The sequence below is a fragment of the Clytia hemisphaerica genome, unplaced genomic scaffold (genome assembly GCF_902728285.1).
Source record: "Clytia hemisphaerica strain Z4C2 unplaced genomic scaffold, Clytia hemisphaerica genome assembly, whole genome shotgun sequence".
NCBI classification, from domain to species: Eukaryota; Metazoa; Cnidaria; class Hydrozoa; order Leptothecata; family Clytiidae; genus Clytia; species Clytia hemisphaerica.
The window spans coordinates 80379-100445 of NW_027103721.1; the positions used below are offsets into that span (position 1 = coordinate 80379).

Below are 20067 nucleotides of genomic sequence, written 5' to 3' on the forward strand. Positions count from 1 at the left end.
CCGATACGATATTTTTTTTTATAAGAATGGTGTTTTTTCATTTCATCATGGATATTCTTAACTTTTTGGCGAAAATCATCCAAAAATATTCTTACGGTATTCTTAGGTTAAGATCGAAATTGGCAATCTACAGGTTAAAATGCGTTAAAAATGGCATTCTTAGGTTCAGTTGCTAAATTCCATGATGGTGGTATTCTTAGCATATTCTTTATAGTTTTTTTTCCGTTTTCATCATGACATTCTTATAAAGTATATTCTTATAAAAAAGCGTGTATGTTCTTATAAGAAACTAGCGCCCCTGCCAAATGACTGCCCCTTTCCTTCAAAGAGCCACCGCTGAAACAATTATTTCATTGTACGCTCACATAAAAGCTTTACTTGTAAACAACCCTTTCAACTTAGTCTACACAATAGACAGATCCAGGCTATTAGGCCTTACTCTTGGTCTATAGGCACTGCTATAGGCGGCCACTAGTGACCCCCACTGGGAATTGCTTATTAATAGGTTTAAACATAATAGACAACATTCACAAAATATGTTTATCAATAGATATTTTAAATAAAAGAATGTTTAAAACACAGCTGATTGGCGGCTTAGGTTTCGAAACTCTCTATTGTTTCATTAAAACCTCAGTGCGCATGCGATTTATCTGGAGAATTTCAATATTCAAAACAAGAGCAGTGCTCATAGCCCGAAGAGTAGGAGTTTTACGCTCGAAACGAAGGAAGATATGACGTAGCCTACTTTCAACTATAATATTTACAACGCCTTTTGTTTGAAAGTATTCATTCATTCATTCATTAAAAATAAGATTTCTTTTACGCCTTTGCACTCTAAACATTGAGAAGTTTCCAAAGTTTATTAGCTCACGCTCTCTAGTAGTATATTATTTTCAAAATCGATTTTGTTTTCTATTTTTCTATATATTTTTTGCTGTTTCGACGGAAACTTGGTTTATTTGCATATCTGGTGTATAGAGCGAAAGATACTTGTGTTTTACAAAGGATTTTGTTGGTTAGATACTTGATTTCGACGGAAGTTTGCCCTAAAAATTGAATATTTTTATATAACTTTTTTACTTGATTGAATATTTCCTGGATTGTATTTTTGGTTGTTGGTTGATTGAGGATGGCTTGGTTTTTGATTTGGTAAAAAGGCTTTCCCTCGTTTCCCCAGAGGGACTTTTCCCCACGAGCAAAAGGCGTGAAAAATTGAAAATTTGCTGACAAAGTCAAATAATAAACGAGAAAAACAAAAAATATTTCACACCCGCTTGTTACCGCTGCGTATAATTTGTTGAAAGAAACAATCTATTAAATTCACCGAAGAATATTCATTCAACTTACACATTTCCATTTGGAGACTTTTGGAGAGCGGAGAGTTGCTTTGAGGAAGATATTCACTCATTTTTGAACGAATTTCAAAACAGACATACGTGACAAGAACGAGATAGGTCATTTTTATTATTTCGAAGATTCCGGAGACTCATTCAACTTACACATATTGCCATTTGGAGACTTTTGGAGAGCGGAGAGTTGTTTTGAGGAAATATTTACTCATTTTTGAACGAATTTCAAAACAGACATACGTGACAAGAACGAGATAGGTCATTTTTATTATTTCGAAGATTCCGGAGACTCCTTCAACTTACACATATTGCCATTTGGAGACTTTTGGAGAGCGGAGAGTTGTTTTGAGGAAATATTTACTCATTTTTGAACGAATTTCAAAACAGACATACGTGACAAGAACGAGATAGGTCATTTTTATTATTTCGAAGATTCCGGAGACTCATTCAACTTACACATATTGCCATTTGGAGACTTTTGGAGAGCGGAGAGTTGTTTTGAGGAAATATTTACTCATTTTTGAACGAATTTCAAAAAAGCTACACGAGATAAGAACCAGGCCAGAGAGAACATTTTGATTATTTCGGTGATCCTGGAGAATCAATATTGCAGCTTTTGGATTGACGATGAATCAATTTATCTCGATTTGCATCGTCATCCTGATTAAGGTAAAATATTTTTGGTTGATTTGGGTCCCAAATTTACGAATTTTCAAAATGTGACATTGTCGACTTTTGGTAATTTTTGACAATTTTCAGGGTGGAAATGAGAAAAAATGAAATGTTCTTGCCTCTACGGGGCATGACACTTCATAAGTGATTCTTTATCTCTGACAGTAAATTTTCCCTTTTGGACTGGAATTATCCGTAGTGTCACCCTCGCTAAATGAGTGGGTTCCATATCCCGGTGGGGGAAGTGACCTTGACGGCCGACCTGGATGTGCCGCTGGACTTTATAAAGCGGACCGTGTAAGATATGAATGTTTGGTAAATTTGGGACCCTGTCAGAACAAAAATAAAAATATTCTCTCATTTCCACCCTGAAAATTGTCCAAAATAACCAAAAATCAACCTTGCCAGAAACAGAACTTGTAATTGGTATAAAATTTGGCGGACCCTGTCAGATTAATTTAGAGCTATCAGGAACCCTGACCAGAGGCACGTCACCGAAGTGTATAAGTGCCTCCCCTGGGAGTCATTGCCACTAAAAGGGATTTAAGATCAAGTAACTCTGTTTAGATACAGTTTACACGTTGGGGTTCATTTTAGATGTCCTTCTAGAAGCGGGAACTCGACTACCTTTTGCTTTTAATGATTCTGATGGAGCGAAACAGGGGAGGAGTACATGATTTTTATGTACGAATAAACTATGTAAGAACATAAGGCTTCTATGACCAATATGTTGAGAACAAGTTAAGAACATTTTAAGGTTTGTGAACACCCAATTTCTTAGGAGAAAGGACAAAAATTCTCACAAAATGGCGAGAATAAGAACATGTTAATGACTTTTTAGGGTTTAAACTCAAAAAGTTAAGAATATCCAAAGACTTTAAAATTCTGGGTGTTCTTATAAAAAAACGTGTAGTCCTATTGCAGCGCCATCACATTCAAATCAGAAAGTGAAGATACTATACGGCAGATTTTCTGAATATAGATGTCCTTTACAGTTGACGCTCTCTAATTCGATCTTCAAGGGGAATTGGATTTTCATCGAATAAGGGAGCGTCGTTTATGAGAGTTTCTTGTTGACGGCGACTTTCAATATTATCGAATAATGGAGCGTATCGAATAGAGAACGTCAACTGTACTTCACCGTAATTACGAAATTATTTTTAACCTATCAAGCTTCGACAGCTGTGGATACGTACTAATTACCCGTTGACGTCACCCTTCAACTTTCGAATGAAACATTTTCGGATGGGCACGTGCCTCAAACATGAAACAATAAAACAAAAGAAACAATTTCCTTTTAAAAATTTTTGTGAAAATTTTTTGATTACAATTACAAGGAACTTAAATAAAACAAAGTTTCTTGATATTAGATAATGTTCACTAATCTTCTTATTCGTACTAATTCAGACTGTTGATTTCCTCCTAACCTTGCTTGACCCATAAACATAAAAAATGTTGCCCAAGTAATATAGGAAGACTTTAGTACATTTGCTTCTTTCTATATTTTTTTTTAGCTCTTTACCATCAGTGAAGTTTGGGCTGATACTTGTGAGTCGTCTTTATCTTTCACGTTGTTTTGTAACATTAAAAATTGTTGGAAAATCTTTCTAGATTTCTTTTGTAAGAAGGAATGAATTTTTGTTGAACCTCGGCTATTTTTTGTATTTTTAATAATTTTTTAACTCTTTTTACTCCCCCTTTAAACTCCCCCTTCTCACAGACCTACTCCACTAGGAACCCTTCCCACTTCCCATTGTCAAAAATATCGTCCTCAGTGGAAAGTTATATGCTCCAGTTTTCGTCCCCGGTGAAAATAGTCAAATAAACAAATCTGCAATATATTGTACTTTTTTTTTCCATCCCTACTGGATTTTGTGACCTGAAACAATGGAATCAAAATCCCAAGCTATAAAAACAGGGAAATATCAATCACCATCGAGTTTCAGTCCATAATTTTTGCCCCCACTGGATAAAAAAATCATACCGGGTCTGTGAGAAGGCGTGTACTCAAGCCAAGTGTTCTCTTCCTTTCTCTCTCCCGCGACTATTTACTTTCTTCTTTAGCGGACGAATTGAAAGCGAGTGTGGAGGAAGATTACTTGTTTTACGATGGCTCACTGGAAGATTTGAGATTGAACATCCACTGTCCACGATATCCCAATGGATCATATTATATGAAGATCACATGGGAACCTATTAAAGGTATTACACATTTTTTCTATAAGAACAAACTATATAAAAACATAAAGCTTCGGTGACGTCTATTTACCAAAATCTTTTCCCCGATTGCGAAATAAAAAGTTAAAATCTGGGAATTTTCTTAATTTTTTCGCCTTTCCATATAATGTAGCCTAATTAACTAAGCGCGTATCTACAAGTCTAAGGCACATGGCTTATGGCGCTATAGCGTTTTGGTTGCTTTTATAAGCAACTCCACTTCCGTTTTGTGAAAAATTTGATTCGAACACCCATGACATTATCATGTTTTTAGGTTTGCCAAGCTAAAAAACTTTCACTTTACGAGAAAGTAAAAAAAATTGGCAAATTTCAGGGCTTGAGCCTTAGCAACCTGGTTGCTTATAAAAAATGTGTACTACAAATGGCATTATCTTCTTTCTTCACAGGGAACAGTTACTACTTCATCCACGTGAAACCTGTCGACGAATTTGGAGTTCAGATAAATACTACCAAGGTATTTCTTATTGTGTTTGTCCACGTTTTTGGTCTACAAATAAGTTACTTCTTGTACCCGTTTTTATAAGAACAAGTTAAGAAGATTTTAAGGCTTCTCGGGGGGGGGGGTGAAGATATGTGCTCATTCAAATCTGGTTTGAGCTCCCTTATGATCAGTGCTCTTCATCGACCCGATGATTACAATCGTTTGTGCCTTGTATACAGCACAACTATATTTACTGCCTAATCGACCAGTACTGCATCAATCTATCTTTTTTTTTCGGACAGAACGAGTTCACATACCATATATCGGACGGTTTCAAGGAAGACAACGATTATTACGGAATCGTAAGAGCTTTTTAATCGAAATTGATTAAACAACGGCAAAACTCGGGCAAGGAATACCCAATACTGTACAATAAGACGTACCACGATTGCTGCTTTCTGTAATTTACTTGTCCCCTAAGACGAAGTAGAGTTATTCGCTTTCTTTGGCTGGAACAACCCTCCCTTTAATCGGGGATGAGCTAATAGTTTAAATGGATGCCGCTATCTAATTTTAGCCTGTTCTCAGAGGGGTAAACGAGATATCTTGTAAAAAAGTTTTGCCAATGCCTTCAACACAAAATTACAAGGAAATGTTTTCTGTAAAAGTTTTCCAAGTGCAGTACAAAAGGTCTATCTACATTTTCCCGTTTTGTATTCCATTATAACGCGTGTCTTCACAACTAAAATATTTTTCAACTAGGGGACACCTACATTCCCAGGGGTCATCAAACACCTTCATAAATCATGTCATCGAATGGTGGTGTTCAGGTTATACGGGGTTAGAATATAATTTTGAGGCTCAAGGGAACCCACGAAAACTTTCGACTTTTTTTAAGATTCCTTGCTTTCTAAGAAATAGTGATCTTTTTGGAAAACACGTAAAATAATATCATGTCAGATACGTGCTTCTAAGATATGTTTATTTTTAAAGTTAGGAGGGAGGGAGGAACCTTGATGTTAAGTGTTTATGATAGACTGTTTGTTTATTTGTTTTCATTATAATTTCTCTTTTATTTGGATTGTGCGCCACTTAAAAATATCCTTCCATTTTGTTAAACATTGAGAAATCCGAGTGTTTGTGGTCCTAAGTCAATTGATTATGTTGATCTGAAGAGCACTTGTAAAGCACACCCTAAATATATATCAATTGCCAATTACACTCTGCGGTCCCATAAGTGGATTATTAATTTGCGATTTATTGGCCGTCCGAAATCAAGATTAGTTAGTTCAAGTAAGTTCTAAAATATTTTGCTAACCCATGGTAGAATCTACCACACTGGAGTTCTTTTGTGTATATCTCTGAGAAAAATTTTTAAAATGACTTGATACTTTCTGACTTTTAATAAAATCTTATTAAGAGTAGCTGCAAATCTTTAGGGTCATAGGTCGTCCAGATCAGGTTTTATGACTTTATTGTGAAACATGGCATAAAAACCAGCTAAAATCCATTTATTTAATCATTTTCGAATTTTGACACGTGTTGACAATGTGAATTTGAAAAATTAGAAAAAAGTATTTGAAAATGATGACGTCTTAGGGTTAATCGAGGGTTAATCGCCCTTTTCTTTTTCATTCAAGGTGTTGGCTCATCCAGCGATCAACGAAACACTTGACTTCTATTTTGAGGAATTTGGTGGTTGTCCTAGTGAGTACACAATTTTTTTCTTTGAATGCCGTTGTAGGAAATATTTTGGGGGACTGAGAACATAGTGTGCACCCCCCCCCCCCAGAATAGTGGGGGGGGTTTTGCTGATTTGGGTCGAAAATTTTCAGGTGGGATTTGGGGTTTTCCAGGTTTTAGGTGGGAGAAACAAGTTAAGGTGGGAGTTAATTTCTTTAGGTGGGACTTTGGGTGTTTTGGAAAAAGTTAAGGTAAAATTTCTTATTTTCAGATTTTATGATTTTTTTTATATATTTCATAAATGTATATAATAGACATATTAATATATTTTGGATTTAACACAGGTTAAATTGCGGTTTAACTTTTATTTGATAAGCGCTATATACATTATTCAAATGGCTGGATGGCCGCCCTCCGCCAACTGAGTCTACTTTGCTAATAGCCATGTGACGTCATGTTCAAAATGGCCATCACATCTCCCTGTTCAAGTCGACGCTCTAACTGAAAGCTGACAGGATGAAATATTTTACCTCCCTCCCTCCCAGCAGTTATGGTTGTAGGCGATCCTCACTTATTTATACTAATACTGTAGTTATCGGGACAAATTTTCCCCAAAACTTCTTATTCGAGGATTAGCCATAATTTCATGCCAAACTTATATCTAACGACTCAAACTTACTTCTAAGCCGTCTGACTACTTGATTGGTTTCTACCCCTAATGTAGGTCATAGGCAAATGGAAAGTTAAACATATGTAATATATTGCATCTTCATATTACGGTAAAGAAATTTTGTTTTGTTCCTCGAATTAGTATATTTTTTTTGTTTTTAGCTGGGATCTGGGAGTCTGGGCTGAAGGTGGGAATTTTAAGATAAGGTGGGACCTGAATTTTCAGGTGGGACCTGGAACCCCCTTGCACACTATGGAGAACTAACTTACTTATAATTCTGTTACTACAATATAATGGAGGTATGAAATTTCTTACTTATAAGCTTGGAAAAGTATAATTAGGTTTACTGTCTACTGTCAGGAAAGATCGTGGATATTTTGCTTCAAATGTTGTTGCTTGGGAAACACAGAGTAGCTTCATCTAGTGTTTTTTTAAGATACCTGTGACCTTTCTTCTCAATAGAGCACGGTACGTGGACCGAATGGAGTTCGTGGTCAAACTGCTACAATCGTGGTACAGAATGTATTGATATTGGTGAAAGATATATCGAGAGAAAGTGTGTGACCAATGATACACAAAGGAATACCTTACATTATAACATGTGCCCGCCCACCTCGTCGCGCGTTGAGAAAGAAGTCTGCTTATATCAGTGTAGAGGTATTTTTTAAGTTTTAAGCGCGAAGGGCTTGATTCAACTCTGCTCAGCCTTTCTCGAGTTTCTCTTTTGTCTAGCCTATTTCTGGAGTCTTATGGACTTTACCTCGGGAGTACAACAATCGCTTAAAAAGTCTCACGCTTTCTTTATAAATGCCAAGGCTTGAACCTAAGAACAAATTGATAAAAAAGTATGGGTCTTGGATTTTTAAAACTATGCTAAGAGTTTACACATTTGTGTTTTGTAAGAACCAGTAAATTTCGGCTGGGTCTAAGATTGCTCTTAAATTTTTATTGATCCAAACAATTGAGCCATTGTTCTGAGGGCCTAAATCTGAGACTACCTAGTGTTCTTATGAAATTGTTCTTATAGATAAAAAAGCGTGCACTGATTATCTCCTTTAAATACAAAAACTACTAAAAAAATATCATAACAAAATATATGACAAAATTTTTATGGTTCTTATAATACGTGTATTCGTGCACGTTTTTTTTATAAGAACATCCGAAATTTTTTAGACCGTAACTTTTTTAGTTTTAAGCCTAGATATGTTCTTAACATTAACGTGTTCTTATTTTCCTCATTATTAGGATAACTTCGTCTATTTTTCTAAAAAAAATCAGTTGTTTTAAAGTCCCTAAAGCCATAAAACGTTCTTAACTTGTTCTTGATATTTTGGCCATCGAAGTTTTATGTTCTTATAAAGTTTGTTCTTATAAAGAATGTTTACCTTGAATTTCACAGAATACGATCGAGAAAAGTTTCAAAAAGAGTTCAATGATCTACTGACAGGGAAAACGCCTCTCCGATCAAGAAGTCGAGTTAAAAGCATTAATAAGAACGAAAACTTCTTCGGCGAAGACCAATTAAATGAACCAATCACGATGAAGCAAATTTGGGTTATCATTTTGATATGTGGTGGTTCAATTCTCAGTATTGTTATATTGGCATTTATCCTAAACAAACGATCGAAGAGCTCGCGAAAACATCCTTATAGATCGGTGTCTATTTGTAAGTTGATTTGCCTATCGTAAATCTTAAAACTAATTCAGTCAGCTGAGATAAGGTTTGGTAATGTTTGCTTATGTCTCTATTTGCCTAAAATCTCCAAGGGTCAAGCCAAGGTTAGTATCATAGATCTAGACTTTAGAAATCTAATATCTTTAACTATTGTTAATTTTGTCAATATTGATTTTCCAATCACTGGCTTTTACAAACCCCTGGACTAAGCTATTATCTTAGACCTAATTTTTTCAAAGTGGTATCCACAAACAGTGCCACATCACAAGTGTTTAAAAAAACGTAGATCTAGCGCTCTCGGTGCATTTACATCGCTATTAAGAAGTGCTTACCATTTAGGTACCACTTTCAAAAAAACTCCGATTAAAGATTTTGGTTGGCCGGGATTGAGTAACTTTCGGGGTTTATACAATAAGCTCAATGGTAATTGATTATAATTTGAATATTATCCCCTAATTATTTTAAGCTACCGGACTATCGCTCTACATCTCTTATCTTTCGGAGACGAACCGAGAAACGAAGATCCTTGAGATGGCACAACATATCACTTCATTTGGTGTACAATGCATCATTGATCTTCTCTGTCAGGTGGACATCAATTCTCGTGGTGGCCTTGCTAACTGGTTGTCTTACAGCATTAATAATACTGATAAAATATTGGTGATCCTAACTCCCAATTATCTGAAGGTATGGAAATTCATGTCCGTGTATCAAGGGCTCCATTACTTTAAGACGTATACTATGCCTATAGATTAAGACAATTCGCTAAACAAAATATTGGTTGATCCTAACTCCCAATTATCTGAAGGTATGGAAATTCATGTCCGTGTATCAAGGGCTCCATTACTTTAAGACGTATACTATGCCTATAGATTAAGACAATTCGCTAAACAAAATATTGGTTGATCCTAACTCCCAATTATCTGAAGGTATGAAAATTCTATTCACTCAATCCACTCTAATCTCATGTCCATGTATCAAAGGCTCCATAAGTGAGACATTTTTTTTTTTAATTTTGACCGTTTTTTGACCATTTTTTGTCAACGAGTGATCCAAGAACGTCCAAATTTGGCCCTGCTTTACTTTATTCTGTCTTCTAGCGAATTGATCATTCAGTCAGGACCGTGGCATTTAAAGAGTTATAAGGCCACACATTCTTCTTCACAGTTGACTCACTTCAATTCGAACCTCGACTATAACTCGAACAGAAACATCAGTCCCTTCAGCTGGAAAATCACAAAATCTTTTCTATAATTCGAATCGTTCTCTACATGTTTTTTTTTATATAAGCATACAAAAATCCGAAAACAGGCTCAGAGATGCTTAGTTCGAAAGCTTGATAAGGCTGAAAAATGCTTGAGGGGATGCTTAAATCTAAAGCATAAATTTAGGGAAATACTGAAAATCCGTGAAATTCCAGCCAAAAAAAGTCAAAATCAGGAAAAAAATATTTTTTGTAGGCTCAAGCAATGCTTTACCATATGCTTAATTTTTCCCCATATCTGAGCCTAGATATGCTTATAAGTGCAATGCTTATAAAAAAAACATGTAATTCGAGGCCTCTTGGTAATCGAATTAGAGAGCTAGTCAGCTGTATAATGACTTCACCAATTTATTTTCATGTTTGCCAGGCATTGAACACATCCAAGACACCGAGCAATGTATCCGACTCCGATGTTTGTAAAGTCAATACGGAATTCCATTTCGTTCAGAGTCTTTTCTATGAAGAAAGACAACAGACACCACACGTAGTTATTGTTCTCGATGGAGTCAAAGAAGACGAGGTTCCCGATATTTTCCGTAACCGGGTTTTTTGTAAATTTCCGAAATCTTTCCGGCAAGATGAGGATGATGCTGTGAAATTAATGGGATTGATTTTAGGTGAAGAACCATTGAGAGTTGTTTGAAGACAGTGATTGGTTGATGATGATTAAATTGTGACGTCATTTCTTTTTTTATTGGTTCAATTTAGTGCATTGCTATACTTAGATAGTTCAAGCCAGGTCAAGATAGAGAAAAGACGCTGGGATAGAAATGTCGTAAAATGCTTGGATAATATCAGGGGAAAGTCAAAGCAATTTTTTATAAAATGAGCTAGAATGCTAAGCAATCCCAGCTCTGACCCGAAAATTGGAGTTGCTTATTTGAAAAAATGTGTAAACACGTCAAATCAAAAAATAAACGAGATTCAAGGTACTATTTTCTATTTTAAGGTATCCGCAGGGGGGGGCTGACTGTATCTATCCTAGATGACAATGGACGGAAATAGTCTGGATTTTCCACAAAGAATTTCTTATTAATTACCTTTTTCGGCCTTTAAGATTCACACTGGTTTATAAGGAAAGCTCTCTCTCAAACACTTTTGCCTCGACTACACTTGCGTTTCTATTGTACTATTTTATAGAATGTCAATACTTTTATTCATTACATTTTTTAAGTTTTTTTTATTTTCTAGGTTTTTTAAGATTTTGATGTTGTATATATCATAGAAAATATATTCTTAAAAATTTTTTACGAAAAATCTTTTGCGCGAAAAAAAGTAAATGTTTTTACTCCAATTATATTGTATGTCATCAGATTCAATTTCACGATGATCTGAAAATATGTCATAATATGAAAGCTAAAGGGTACTATTTTACTAAATTACCTTTAATGTAGAACCCTTTTCAAAACAGAGTGCAAGCAACAGGCTAATACTGAGACCACGTTCAGACGTTACGGTTTCATGCCGCTCCGGTCGAGGATGATGCTCCGGTATGGTTTCCGTTACGAATCAAGAGTGTTCTTTAATTATGACTTTCTCGCTTGTTTCGGAACCGTTTCGTTTCGGAACGATACGGAACCGTAATGTCTGAACATGGTCTGAGCGTTTGCATATTCACTTAAAAGATAAAATTGGAGTATAACTATTGATTGGAAATCCAATTCCGTCAGACGGCGCCACATAATTAATTTAGACGATGGTCAGTATGTGACATCTAAGTTTTGGAAGCCAATGCTCTCGCACATTAGCGAGAAGACACTACATTGACTTTTTTGACGTCAAAAAAGTCAAGGTAGCGCCTTCAACCGTTTGTATTGTTTAGACCTGACGAAGACCTGCACCAAGCAGGTCGAAATATTGTTTACACGAAAAATATATACAGAATGACCATTAAAATGTTATTTAAATTATAATCTACATTCGTATCAAAAGTATGACACTAAAGGCAACTATTGATTTTGTAAGGCACTACTATTTAGATAGATTGAGCTTTTAGTCATGTGAACGACGATATCACGATATCAGAGAAATTACCATTACCAGGCCTCCACCTTTAGAGCAAAAAAAAGACGCGGTATTACATTGTCATAAGTGCCGGGTTATATTAATTTATGATGTCAGTGGTGACGTAATCTCCGCTCAGATTATGATTCTCTGCGCATGGCACACGTTCACTCACAGTGGTTCCGTCACATTTTCCATATCCCTTTAGAGCAAACCGTGGTGTGTGCAGAATGGATGATCTGTTATGAGATTTTTTTTAAATCGTTTGCTTAATCATCAATTTTAATTCACAAGCTTTTTCACATTGGATTGACACGGGTGTGGAGCAAGATTAGTCGCAGAAAGAGGAAAGGAAAACCTATTTTTTGTTACATTCAGCACAATATAACAATAGAGAACACTCATGTAAAAATAATATTTTAGTGTTGTCCAGAAAAAGCAAAAAGTAGGACAAAGATTGAAATCTGGGAAAACTTAGGAAAATTGTCCGTCGTGAAAACGTTCAGACATGATTGGACAAAAACCTTTTCAAAGTTGCCAAAAAGAAAAGTTAATTTTTTCTTTCCATAGTTTTTCGGGAAAGTAGAAGATCAAAATAAGTGCTACCAAATCTTTTTAAAAACCATTATGGAAGTGAATTTAGATAAGGTCATTGATTGCTGACATACTTGGAAGACATAATACTGGGCGGTATAAGATGGAATAAATAACAGAGAGATTGATGTCTTTGATTTTTTTGATTTTTTTTTCGATATATTTTTCGGTTCAATAAAAACGGTGATAAAAATTCAAAAAAAATTATTGTACAAAATTTTGGAGGTGTCTATGGCATGATTCAAAAGAAATTCACACAAAAATATTTACAAAAATCAGGGGGCAAAGAGAATTTAAAAATTGCGTTTGGATAAAAATTGATAATTTAGGGAAAAAGAAATGATTCAAAATTCATAGAAAATCTTGAAGACTTTCATTGGCATTTCCTAATACATCTTTTGGATCTTCAAGCTCGAGCTAAAAAAAAAAAATATAAGAAAAACGAGTTAAACAATCAAGCAGTGAAGATTGACTTATGTAGAGAAAATAAGCATTTATAACTTAAAAAGGATGATTTTTAGGTTTAAATATAGTTGGAGAGGTCCAAGTTTTTCCCACGGATGAATATTGTTTAATAAAAAAATGACTTTTTCATGAAAAAAGTGATGAAAAATGTTAAACTTTTTAGAGGCTCTAACTAATAATCTGAAACAATGGCACTGTTCATGCCAGCCAAGACCCAATGCACCAAGAAAAATTATTTTTCCTCGTTTTGACTAATTTTTCATCAAATTTGATTTTTCATGTATGAATTCCGAAAAAGGGGGATAAAAAATTTATAGTACCGAAATTCCGAAGCAAAAATTCATAGATTTCCGATACCGAGACAATATCAGCATTCCGAAATACCGAAGGAATTTTGTCCGATTTCCGAAATTTCGAAATACCGTACGCTCCCCCCATCTTTTGGGTTCGTGATGCAATGTTAGAAGACATTGCAATGGTGCATATCAAGAATTGTACTTTCTATGCAAAACAAAAAGGATAGTGAGGATAGTGAGGTACCTCAGGGAGTGGGTATTTAGTAGCATCAATTGCAGTTTCACGATTGAAGTCTTCCATGGTGCCACATTTAGCGACATCATTGAGCCAAGTACCCAAAAAGACTTGACCTTTGTTATAATGATAGAATTTGCCTTCACCGTGTTTCATACCATCTTTCCACTGTCCCTCGTAACGATTCTCATCAGCTGTCAAGTGAAAATTAAATTATGAATCGTGAAAAAAATATATCAGTGAACATATCTCTGAAAAACTCCCACATGGAGGAGGTCCCACAGCATATATGTGGTAGGGTTAATAGTAGTTATGTATCGAGCAAAAGACATTGCTACTTTTTGGGTTCTTATGATTTTCGAGCTATACATTTCATATCATGGATTGTTTAATAACCTAAATGTTTGACAAGCACATTTGCTCAAATCACGTTTCTCTACTTTACTCCATAGTAGACGAGCTTTTGACAAAAATTCAATAATTTTACACTCGGTCAAACATATTTATTATTTTCTGCTCGTTTGTTAGAATTCTGAGATAAGGGGAACCACTTCATATACACCTATCAACCTTTAAAGCATGAGGAGACTGGGTTCAATTTCACCAGGGAGGAATGACGTCAAAATGCCTGAAGTCGTTGCAGTCATATTCTCAAACAAAAGGGTTTTTGACGTCATTTCCTCGAATTAATTACCAGCCCGCTAAATAGCCGAACGCGGGAAAGGCGGCTGTGCAACAGAAAAATGAAAGAGACTTACTTAGCCGAAGCATGCCGTGACCATTACGTTTATCTTCCAGCCATTCGCCTTCATAAATACTTCCATCAGCATAATACATTCTTCCCCATCCACTTCGTTTATTGAGATACCATTCTCCTTCATAATATTCTGTCAATGTGTAATAATTCGTACCGTGACCCTGAAATGAATCGACAAGATTACTTTACTTTGCTTTGATGATGGCGTAAACCAAAAAGCTTTTCATCTTGTGAAATACAATTTTTACTTTGTCCATAGTCATTATAAAAACACTGGTCTGGAAGGCTTTTGTCTCTTTTTATTGTTAAAAGATGGAGCTTACGTACCAAAATCTATTTATTTTGCAAACTTTTTGATCATGTGATTAGAAAATAGACCAATCCCAAGAAGAGATTTTAGTAACGTGATCAAAAAGTATGAAAATCGCAACTTCCCTTTTGTTTGTAAGAAAAGAAAATTGGACAAAAGGCTAAAACAATACACTGCCAGACCGGAGTGTTTTATAGTGACTATGCTTTGTCTAATTAAACAACATGGCGATATCTCACTCAAAATTACTTTAAAATGTATCTTAGTTTTGTCTTGCAAGAACTTGGCTCTCTTTTATCAGGATGCCACTTTTTGACCTTACCAACAAAAATATATTACAAATGAAAATGAGAAGGTATTCATTTCATTGATTTAAAAAGAAGTTCCTAGTCCTGCTCACTCTCGCTTTGAGATTGAACTCTACATTTAAAGCATTTTTGAAAAATGTCGAGATTAAATGATTCTAATAAGGTGTACCCATTTACATAAAGAATACAGATGAAGATATATTTTCCCTCATTAAATTTGAAATTATTTTACACTCTAGATAGGCTAACTGCTCACAGATTTTGAAGTCAACTAGTCCGCTGTCAACTAGTTCGTTTTCCAATTTTACCTTAGATTTTCGAAAGTTCGAATTCAAAACATTCAAATCGTGCTGTTAACAACTAGAATTGAAAACAAGATGGTGGACTAGTCATCTCTAAAACTGGACACGCTTCCATTATACGGGTAGCTCGATCCATTCAAGTAGTTAGAGATCAGTCCCCCCTTTATTTCCACCACTTACATGTCGTTTATCATTCTTCCAACCTCCAGCATACACTTTCTTATATTCACCCTCTTCATTTCCATTGGGGATACTCAAAGTTCCGAATCCACATCTTTTATTATTCTTCCAATCACCATCATATAATGCTCCTGTCTTCTTCCAAAATTGAGCTCCTTTCCCTTTAAAAGTTAAATAGGATAGTTTCAGTATCTTGCAGTATCTTGTATACACGTTTTTGTTATAAGAACAAACTATAAATAACACAAGGCTTCGATGGCCAAAATGTTCAGAACAAGTTAAGAACATTTCAAGGCTTTGCAGACCAAAGGGAGATCATGCAGTTGGCACCAGATATCATGATGACTAAATGCAAATTTAAAAATTTGGAAGTACACCCACGACCCCTCAGCAGTTAGTACCCCATAGTACTAAGTGATTTTGACTATTGACAGGTTGACACCACCTCTATTCGCACTTATTATCCAAAAAGTACCAAGTGCATTCGACTATTGACAGGTTGACACCACCCCCTTTTCTGCCCTGTTTAGCGGTCAAGATTGACTGGCACTCAAGGTAGTCAAGGTTATTGGAAACCAGTTAGTACTCTAGGCAGCCCTGGGATTGATAATTTTTCTCTATTTGATTTATGATAAATATGAAGCCCAAAACAAATGGTACAAAGCTACAAAACCCAACATGTGAAGTAAAAAGCCCAAAAATATTAGGTCTAAAGCCCCAGAAATAAAAACGTCACTTTTGTAGCGAAAAATTTTGCGCTAGAGAAGACATTTGCAGTTAAATAAAAACAAAAAACTGCTGACGAACATAACATAACGTATATCATAATGACATACTTTAAATAGCTCTACACAATATCAAAAGAAGCAATCTTTGACATGGGATTTAAGATTTGATTGGTAAGTCCAGAAAGTAAAACAAATAAAGTCTAACAAATAAAGTCTAAATAAAAGCTATTTTCAGCAGTTAGTACCCTAATAGTACCACTTGATTGACTTAAAATTTATATTACAGTACACCACCTATCAAAGCATTTTGTACCGTAAAAGTACCATTTGATTGAGTTGAAATTTATATCACACCACCTCTCATAGCATTTTGTACCGTAAAAGTACCATTTGATTGAGTTGAAATTTATATCACACCACCTCTCATAGCATTTTGTACCGTAAAAGTACCATTTGATTGAGTTGAAATTTATATCACACCACCTCTCATAGCATTTTGTACCGTAAAAGTACCATTTGATTGAGTTGAAATTTATATCACACCACCTCTCAAATCAAAGCATTTTGTACCGTAAAAGTACCATTTGATTGAGTTGAAATTTATATCACACCACCTCTCAAAGCATTTTGTACCGTAAAAGTACCATTTGATTGAGTTGAAATTTATATCACACCACCTCTCAAAGCATTTTGTACCGTAAAAGTACCATTCGATTGAGTTGAAATTTATATCACACCACCTCTCATAGCATTTTGTACGGTAAAAGTACCATTTGATTGAGTTAAAATTTATATCACACCACCTCTCATAGCATTTTGTACGGTAAAAGTACCATTTGATTGAGTTAAAATTTATATTACAGTACACCACCTTTCAAAGCATTTTGTACCCTAAAAGTACCACTTGATTGACTTAAAATTTATATTACAGTACACAACCTTTCAAAGCATTTTGTACCGTAAAAGTACCATTTGATTGAGTTAAAATTTATATCACACCACCTCTCATAGCAGTTAGTACCCTAAAAGTACCATTTGTTTGACTTAAAATTTATAGTAGACCATCCTTTACAGCAGTTAGCACCCACAAGGTACTAACTGCAAATTCTAAAAATCAAACATGACCCGCCACGGTACTAACCGTCATGATGTCTGGTACCAACTGCATGACACCCCCTGTGGAATCTAAAACACCAGATTTCATAGGAAAATAGACAAAAAATACTCGAATAATGGTCAAAATAAGAACATGTTAAGAACATTTTTAGGCTTAAAACTCAAAAAGTTTTAAAAGAACATCCGAAGGCGTCAAAAATTTTGGATGAAAATTCTTATAAAAAAACGTGTATACAGTGACAAATTTAAGCTCAAATCTTATGATGAATCACTTATAGAGTTAACTTTCAATCATAAAATGTTAACCGTCTCAAATCAAGAACGAAAACAAAAATCAAGTTATTACATGTTTTTTTTTTATAAGCAAGTGTCTACCCCTATATCAGGCTCGCATTATGCTTAGCATTCTATTGTCCTCAAACAATAGAGCCATTGTTTAGGTACCTAAAACTGAGCCTGCATATGCTTATAAACGTTATGCTTATAAAAGAAAAAACATGTAGTTGCATAGGTCAAAATAATTTTAACTGGAGTTATTTTTAAAAATGTCATTAAGTTAGTCTGAAGGAAAAATTAGGCATAAAGTTATGTGTATACACCTTTCTTGTATACTTTCCTTGACACATTCTTTATAATTGGTCATATCTTTAGAACAACAAATCTTTTATAGAATGCAAGTTTTTTGGTGGTTCTTCGACTAATAAGGAACCTCTATGCCAAATTTCAGTCTATTATTTTTCAAGATAAGAACATAATGTTATCGAAGTCTTACCATGTTTAGTATTATTGTGCCATTCACCAGTGTAATGGTCACCATTCACTGAATAGAAAGTATTCAGTTGACCTTCTTTTTGTGCTCTACGATCCCATTCTTTCCATAATGGTTGGTTTTGTTTGGGTGATTTGACAAATGGCATTGTGCTAAAAAAAGTAGCTAAAAATTTGCAACATAAATTTTTTGGAGAAAATTTGCTGGAGTAATTAGTTATTATTCAAAAAGTTCTCCCAAACAAATTGTCAATTACTTTACACTTCATTTATATTCAAATATGTTCGATAAGTTTGATTGCAATTAAATTGACCAACTCCTTTAGAGCTTTAGCGTGGACGGCTGCCAATACGGCATCGGAATGGAAAGTCAGATGAGAGCGAGAGCGCATGAGTGAGTACCGTGCGAGAGGGGGAATACAGCAAGCGTGTTCAACCAACAACAACAGAGTGTTCAATTGCGTTCAATTGCCTGAATTTCTGAAAAAGCCTTAACTTAGAAAAGTTTATCCTGCAGAGCAGCAACAAACAAAGATGAAAAACCTTTGTGATGAAGCCATCCCAAACTGAAAAAAGAGCCTAACATAACAGTTCAATAGACCTTTTTTTAATGAGGCCACCCTGTTGAGTAATTATGTAGTCCAACAAAAAAACAATGGTATAGCCATGCATAATTATTATGATAAGCATGAAACAGTAATTATGCATGGCTGTATCATTGTTTTATGCTGGACTACATAATTATTCAACAGGGTTGCCTCTTTAAAAAAAGGTCTATTTTAGGATAATCTTACCTTTGCTTGTTTAGTAATCAAATCTCAAAAGAATTTAAATTCATATTAGAGTATGTTTTAGTACGACAACACAAAAAGTGTTTCAAAGTTAATCTTTTTTCAGCCACAGAACCATTTTCATCTCCTTTTTTGCCCACGTTTCGTGCAAAAAATTTCGAATGTTTACGTCTACCATGTTTGTAAACGTAACCTAGGAAACGGGAGAGTAATCCCGAATCTATCCAGACTTCCGATTCGGTATTGGTAAATAGAACAAAAAATGGTAGCGCAGATGTGGAATAAAAACTTTACTTTAACTTTCGACGACGATTGACAATACGTTTCACCAGAGGAGTGTGAGTGTAAAGAGATTGAATGGACACAATCTGCATAATTTTTTTCATTACCTCAATCCCGACATCCTTCTTTAGAGAGTAGGATGTAGGAATATAAAAAGGTCGGAATCGCTGATTGTTGTGATTGAAACTAAATTCTTTGCTTAGCTAGCATGCAGCGGTCCCAGAGAGGAAAAACTTTTTTGTGTCGTTGAACTTCTTATATTATTCAAGTATTCTCTGAAAAGAAGGGTGTCTAAATTAGATAAGGGATTTTTTTTTAGAGTCAGAAAATTCAGTGGGGATGGGAAGAATATACCTTTTTTCAAAGAGGCCACCCTGTTGAATAATTATGTAGCAGAAAAACAATGATACATCCATGCATAATTATTACAATATGCATGAAACAGTAATTATGCATTGCTGTATCATTGTTTGTATGGCTGGACTACATAATTATTCAACAGGGTTGCCTCTTTGAAAAAAGGTCTATACCGCCTATCGCCCGATAGGATTAACAAATAACGAGTGTGCAACTTGGCCCCGCGACTGACGTCAAACGCTTCATCGTTTTGCCACTAATTTGTTCTTCCTCGTTCCAGACATTCACATGTGTTCCACTATGGATTTTTTCATATTTCGATTTTAAAAGCCTACTCAGTGCGAAAAAGAAATGAAATGAAAAACTCAAATCAAATGACTCTTCTTTTGAAAATTGACTGGTTTCTATATGCTGTGATCTTAAAAATGGATTTATGTTTTTTGTTTCTGACAGATTGCTCTCTAAACTTTATATAAAACGTCCCTGTTTAGAAAACCAACTTTTCTTTTTTAGAATATACCTTACAATCTAGTTTTCATATTTATAGAAACTAGATTGCTGACGTGTGGAAAGGAATTTCGGCATGACTGATCCTTTTGTTT

General features: G+C 35.0%; 2 protein-coding genes across 3 annotated transcripts; one reads left to right on the forward strand and one right to left on the reverse strand.

The window, feature by feature from the left end:
- The first annotated feature begins 779 nt into the window (after positions 1-779).
- LOC136804310 (uncharacterized) lies at positions 780-10895 on the forward strand. Its single transcript, XM_067061016.1, has 10 exons — positions 780-2018; positions 3536-3569; positions 4086-4223; positions 4646-4713; positions 4983-5042; positions 6321-6387; positions 7496-7690; positions 8433-8699; positions 9175-9395; positions 10340-10895. Exons 1-10 carry the CDS (start codon positions 1977-1979, stop codon positions 10613-10615), a joined length of 1368 nt encoding a protein of 455 aa, XP_066917117.1. The 5' UTR covers positions 780-1976; the 3' UTR covers positions 10616-10895.
- Positions 10896-12831: 1936 nt separating this feature from the next.
- On the reverse strand, positions 12832-19017 carry LOC136804311 (MORN repeat-containing protein 3-like). 2 transcript variants are annotated; one of them, XM_067061017.1, is made up of 6 exons: positions 18830-19017; positions 18040-18188; positions 15424-15584; positions 14325-14484; positions 13576-13760; positions 12832-12987 (listed from the first exon to the last, which is right to left on the reverse strand). In XM_067061017.1, the coding sequence occupies exons 2-6, from the start codon at positions 18182-18184 to the stop codon at positions 12922-12924; spliced, it is 717 nt and encodes a 238-aa protein (XP_066917118.1). In that variant the 5' UTR covers positions 18185-18188; positions 18830-19017; the 3' UTR covers positions 12832-12921. The 2 variants fall into 2 exon arrangements, with proteins under 2 accessions (XP_066917118.1, XP_066917119.1); XM_067061018.1 differs by having other exon boundaries at positions 18040-18201; positions 18830-18920.
- Between the last annotated feature and the right edge of the window lie 1050 nt (positions 19018-20067).

Excerpts from the sequence above, each read along its gene's own strand:
- LOC136804310 (XM_067061016.1), top strand. The coding sequence starts at position 1,977 with ATGAATCAATTTATCTCGATTTGCATCGTCATCCTGATTAAG. Across the intron at positions 4,714-4,982 it reads TTCAGATAAATACTACCAAG|AACGAGTTCACATACCATAT; the intron begins GTATTTCTTATT and ends TTTTTCGGACAG. Across the intron at positions 9,396-10,339 it reads TAACTCCCAATTATCTGAAG|GCATTGAACACATCCAAGAC; the intron begins GTATGGAAATTC and ends CATGTTTGCCAG.
- LOC136804311 (XM_067061017.1), bottom strand. The coding sequence starts at position 18,184 with ATGCCATTTGTCAAATCACCCAAACAAAACCAACCATTATGGAAAGAA. Across the intron at positions 15,585-18,039 it reads GCACAATAATACTAAACATG|GGAAAGGAGCTCAATTTTGG; the intron begins GTAAGACTTCGA and ends TAACTTTTAAAG. Across the intron at positions 14,485-15,423 it reads GGAAGAATGATAAACGACAT|GGTCACGGTACGAATTATTA; the intron begins GTAAGTGGTGGA and ends GATTCATTTCAG.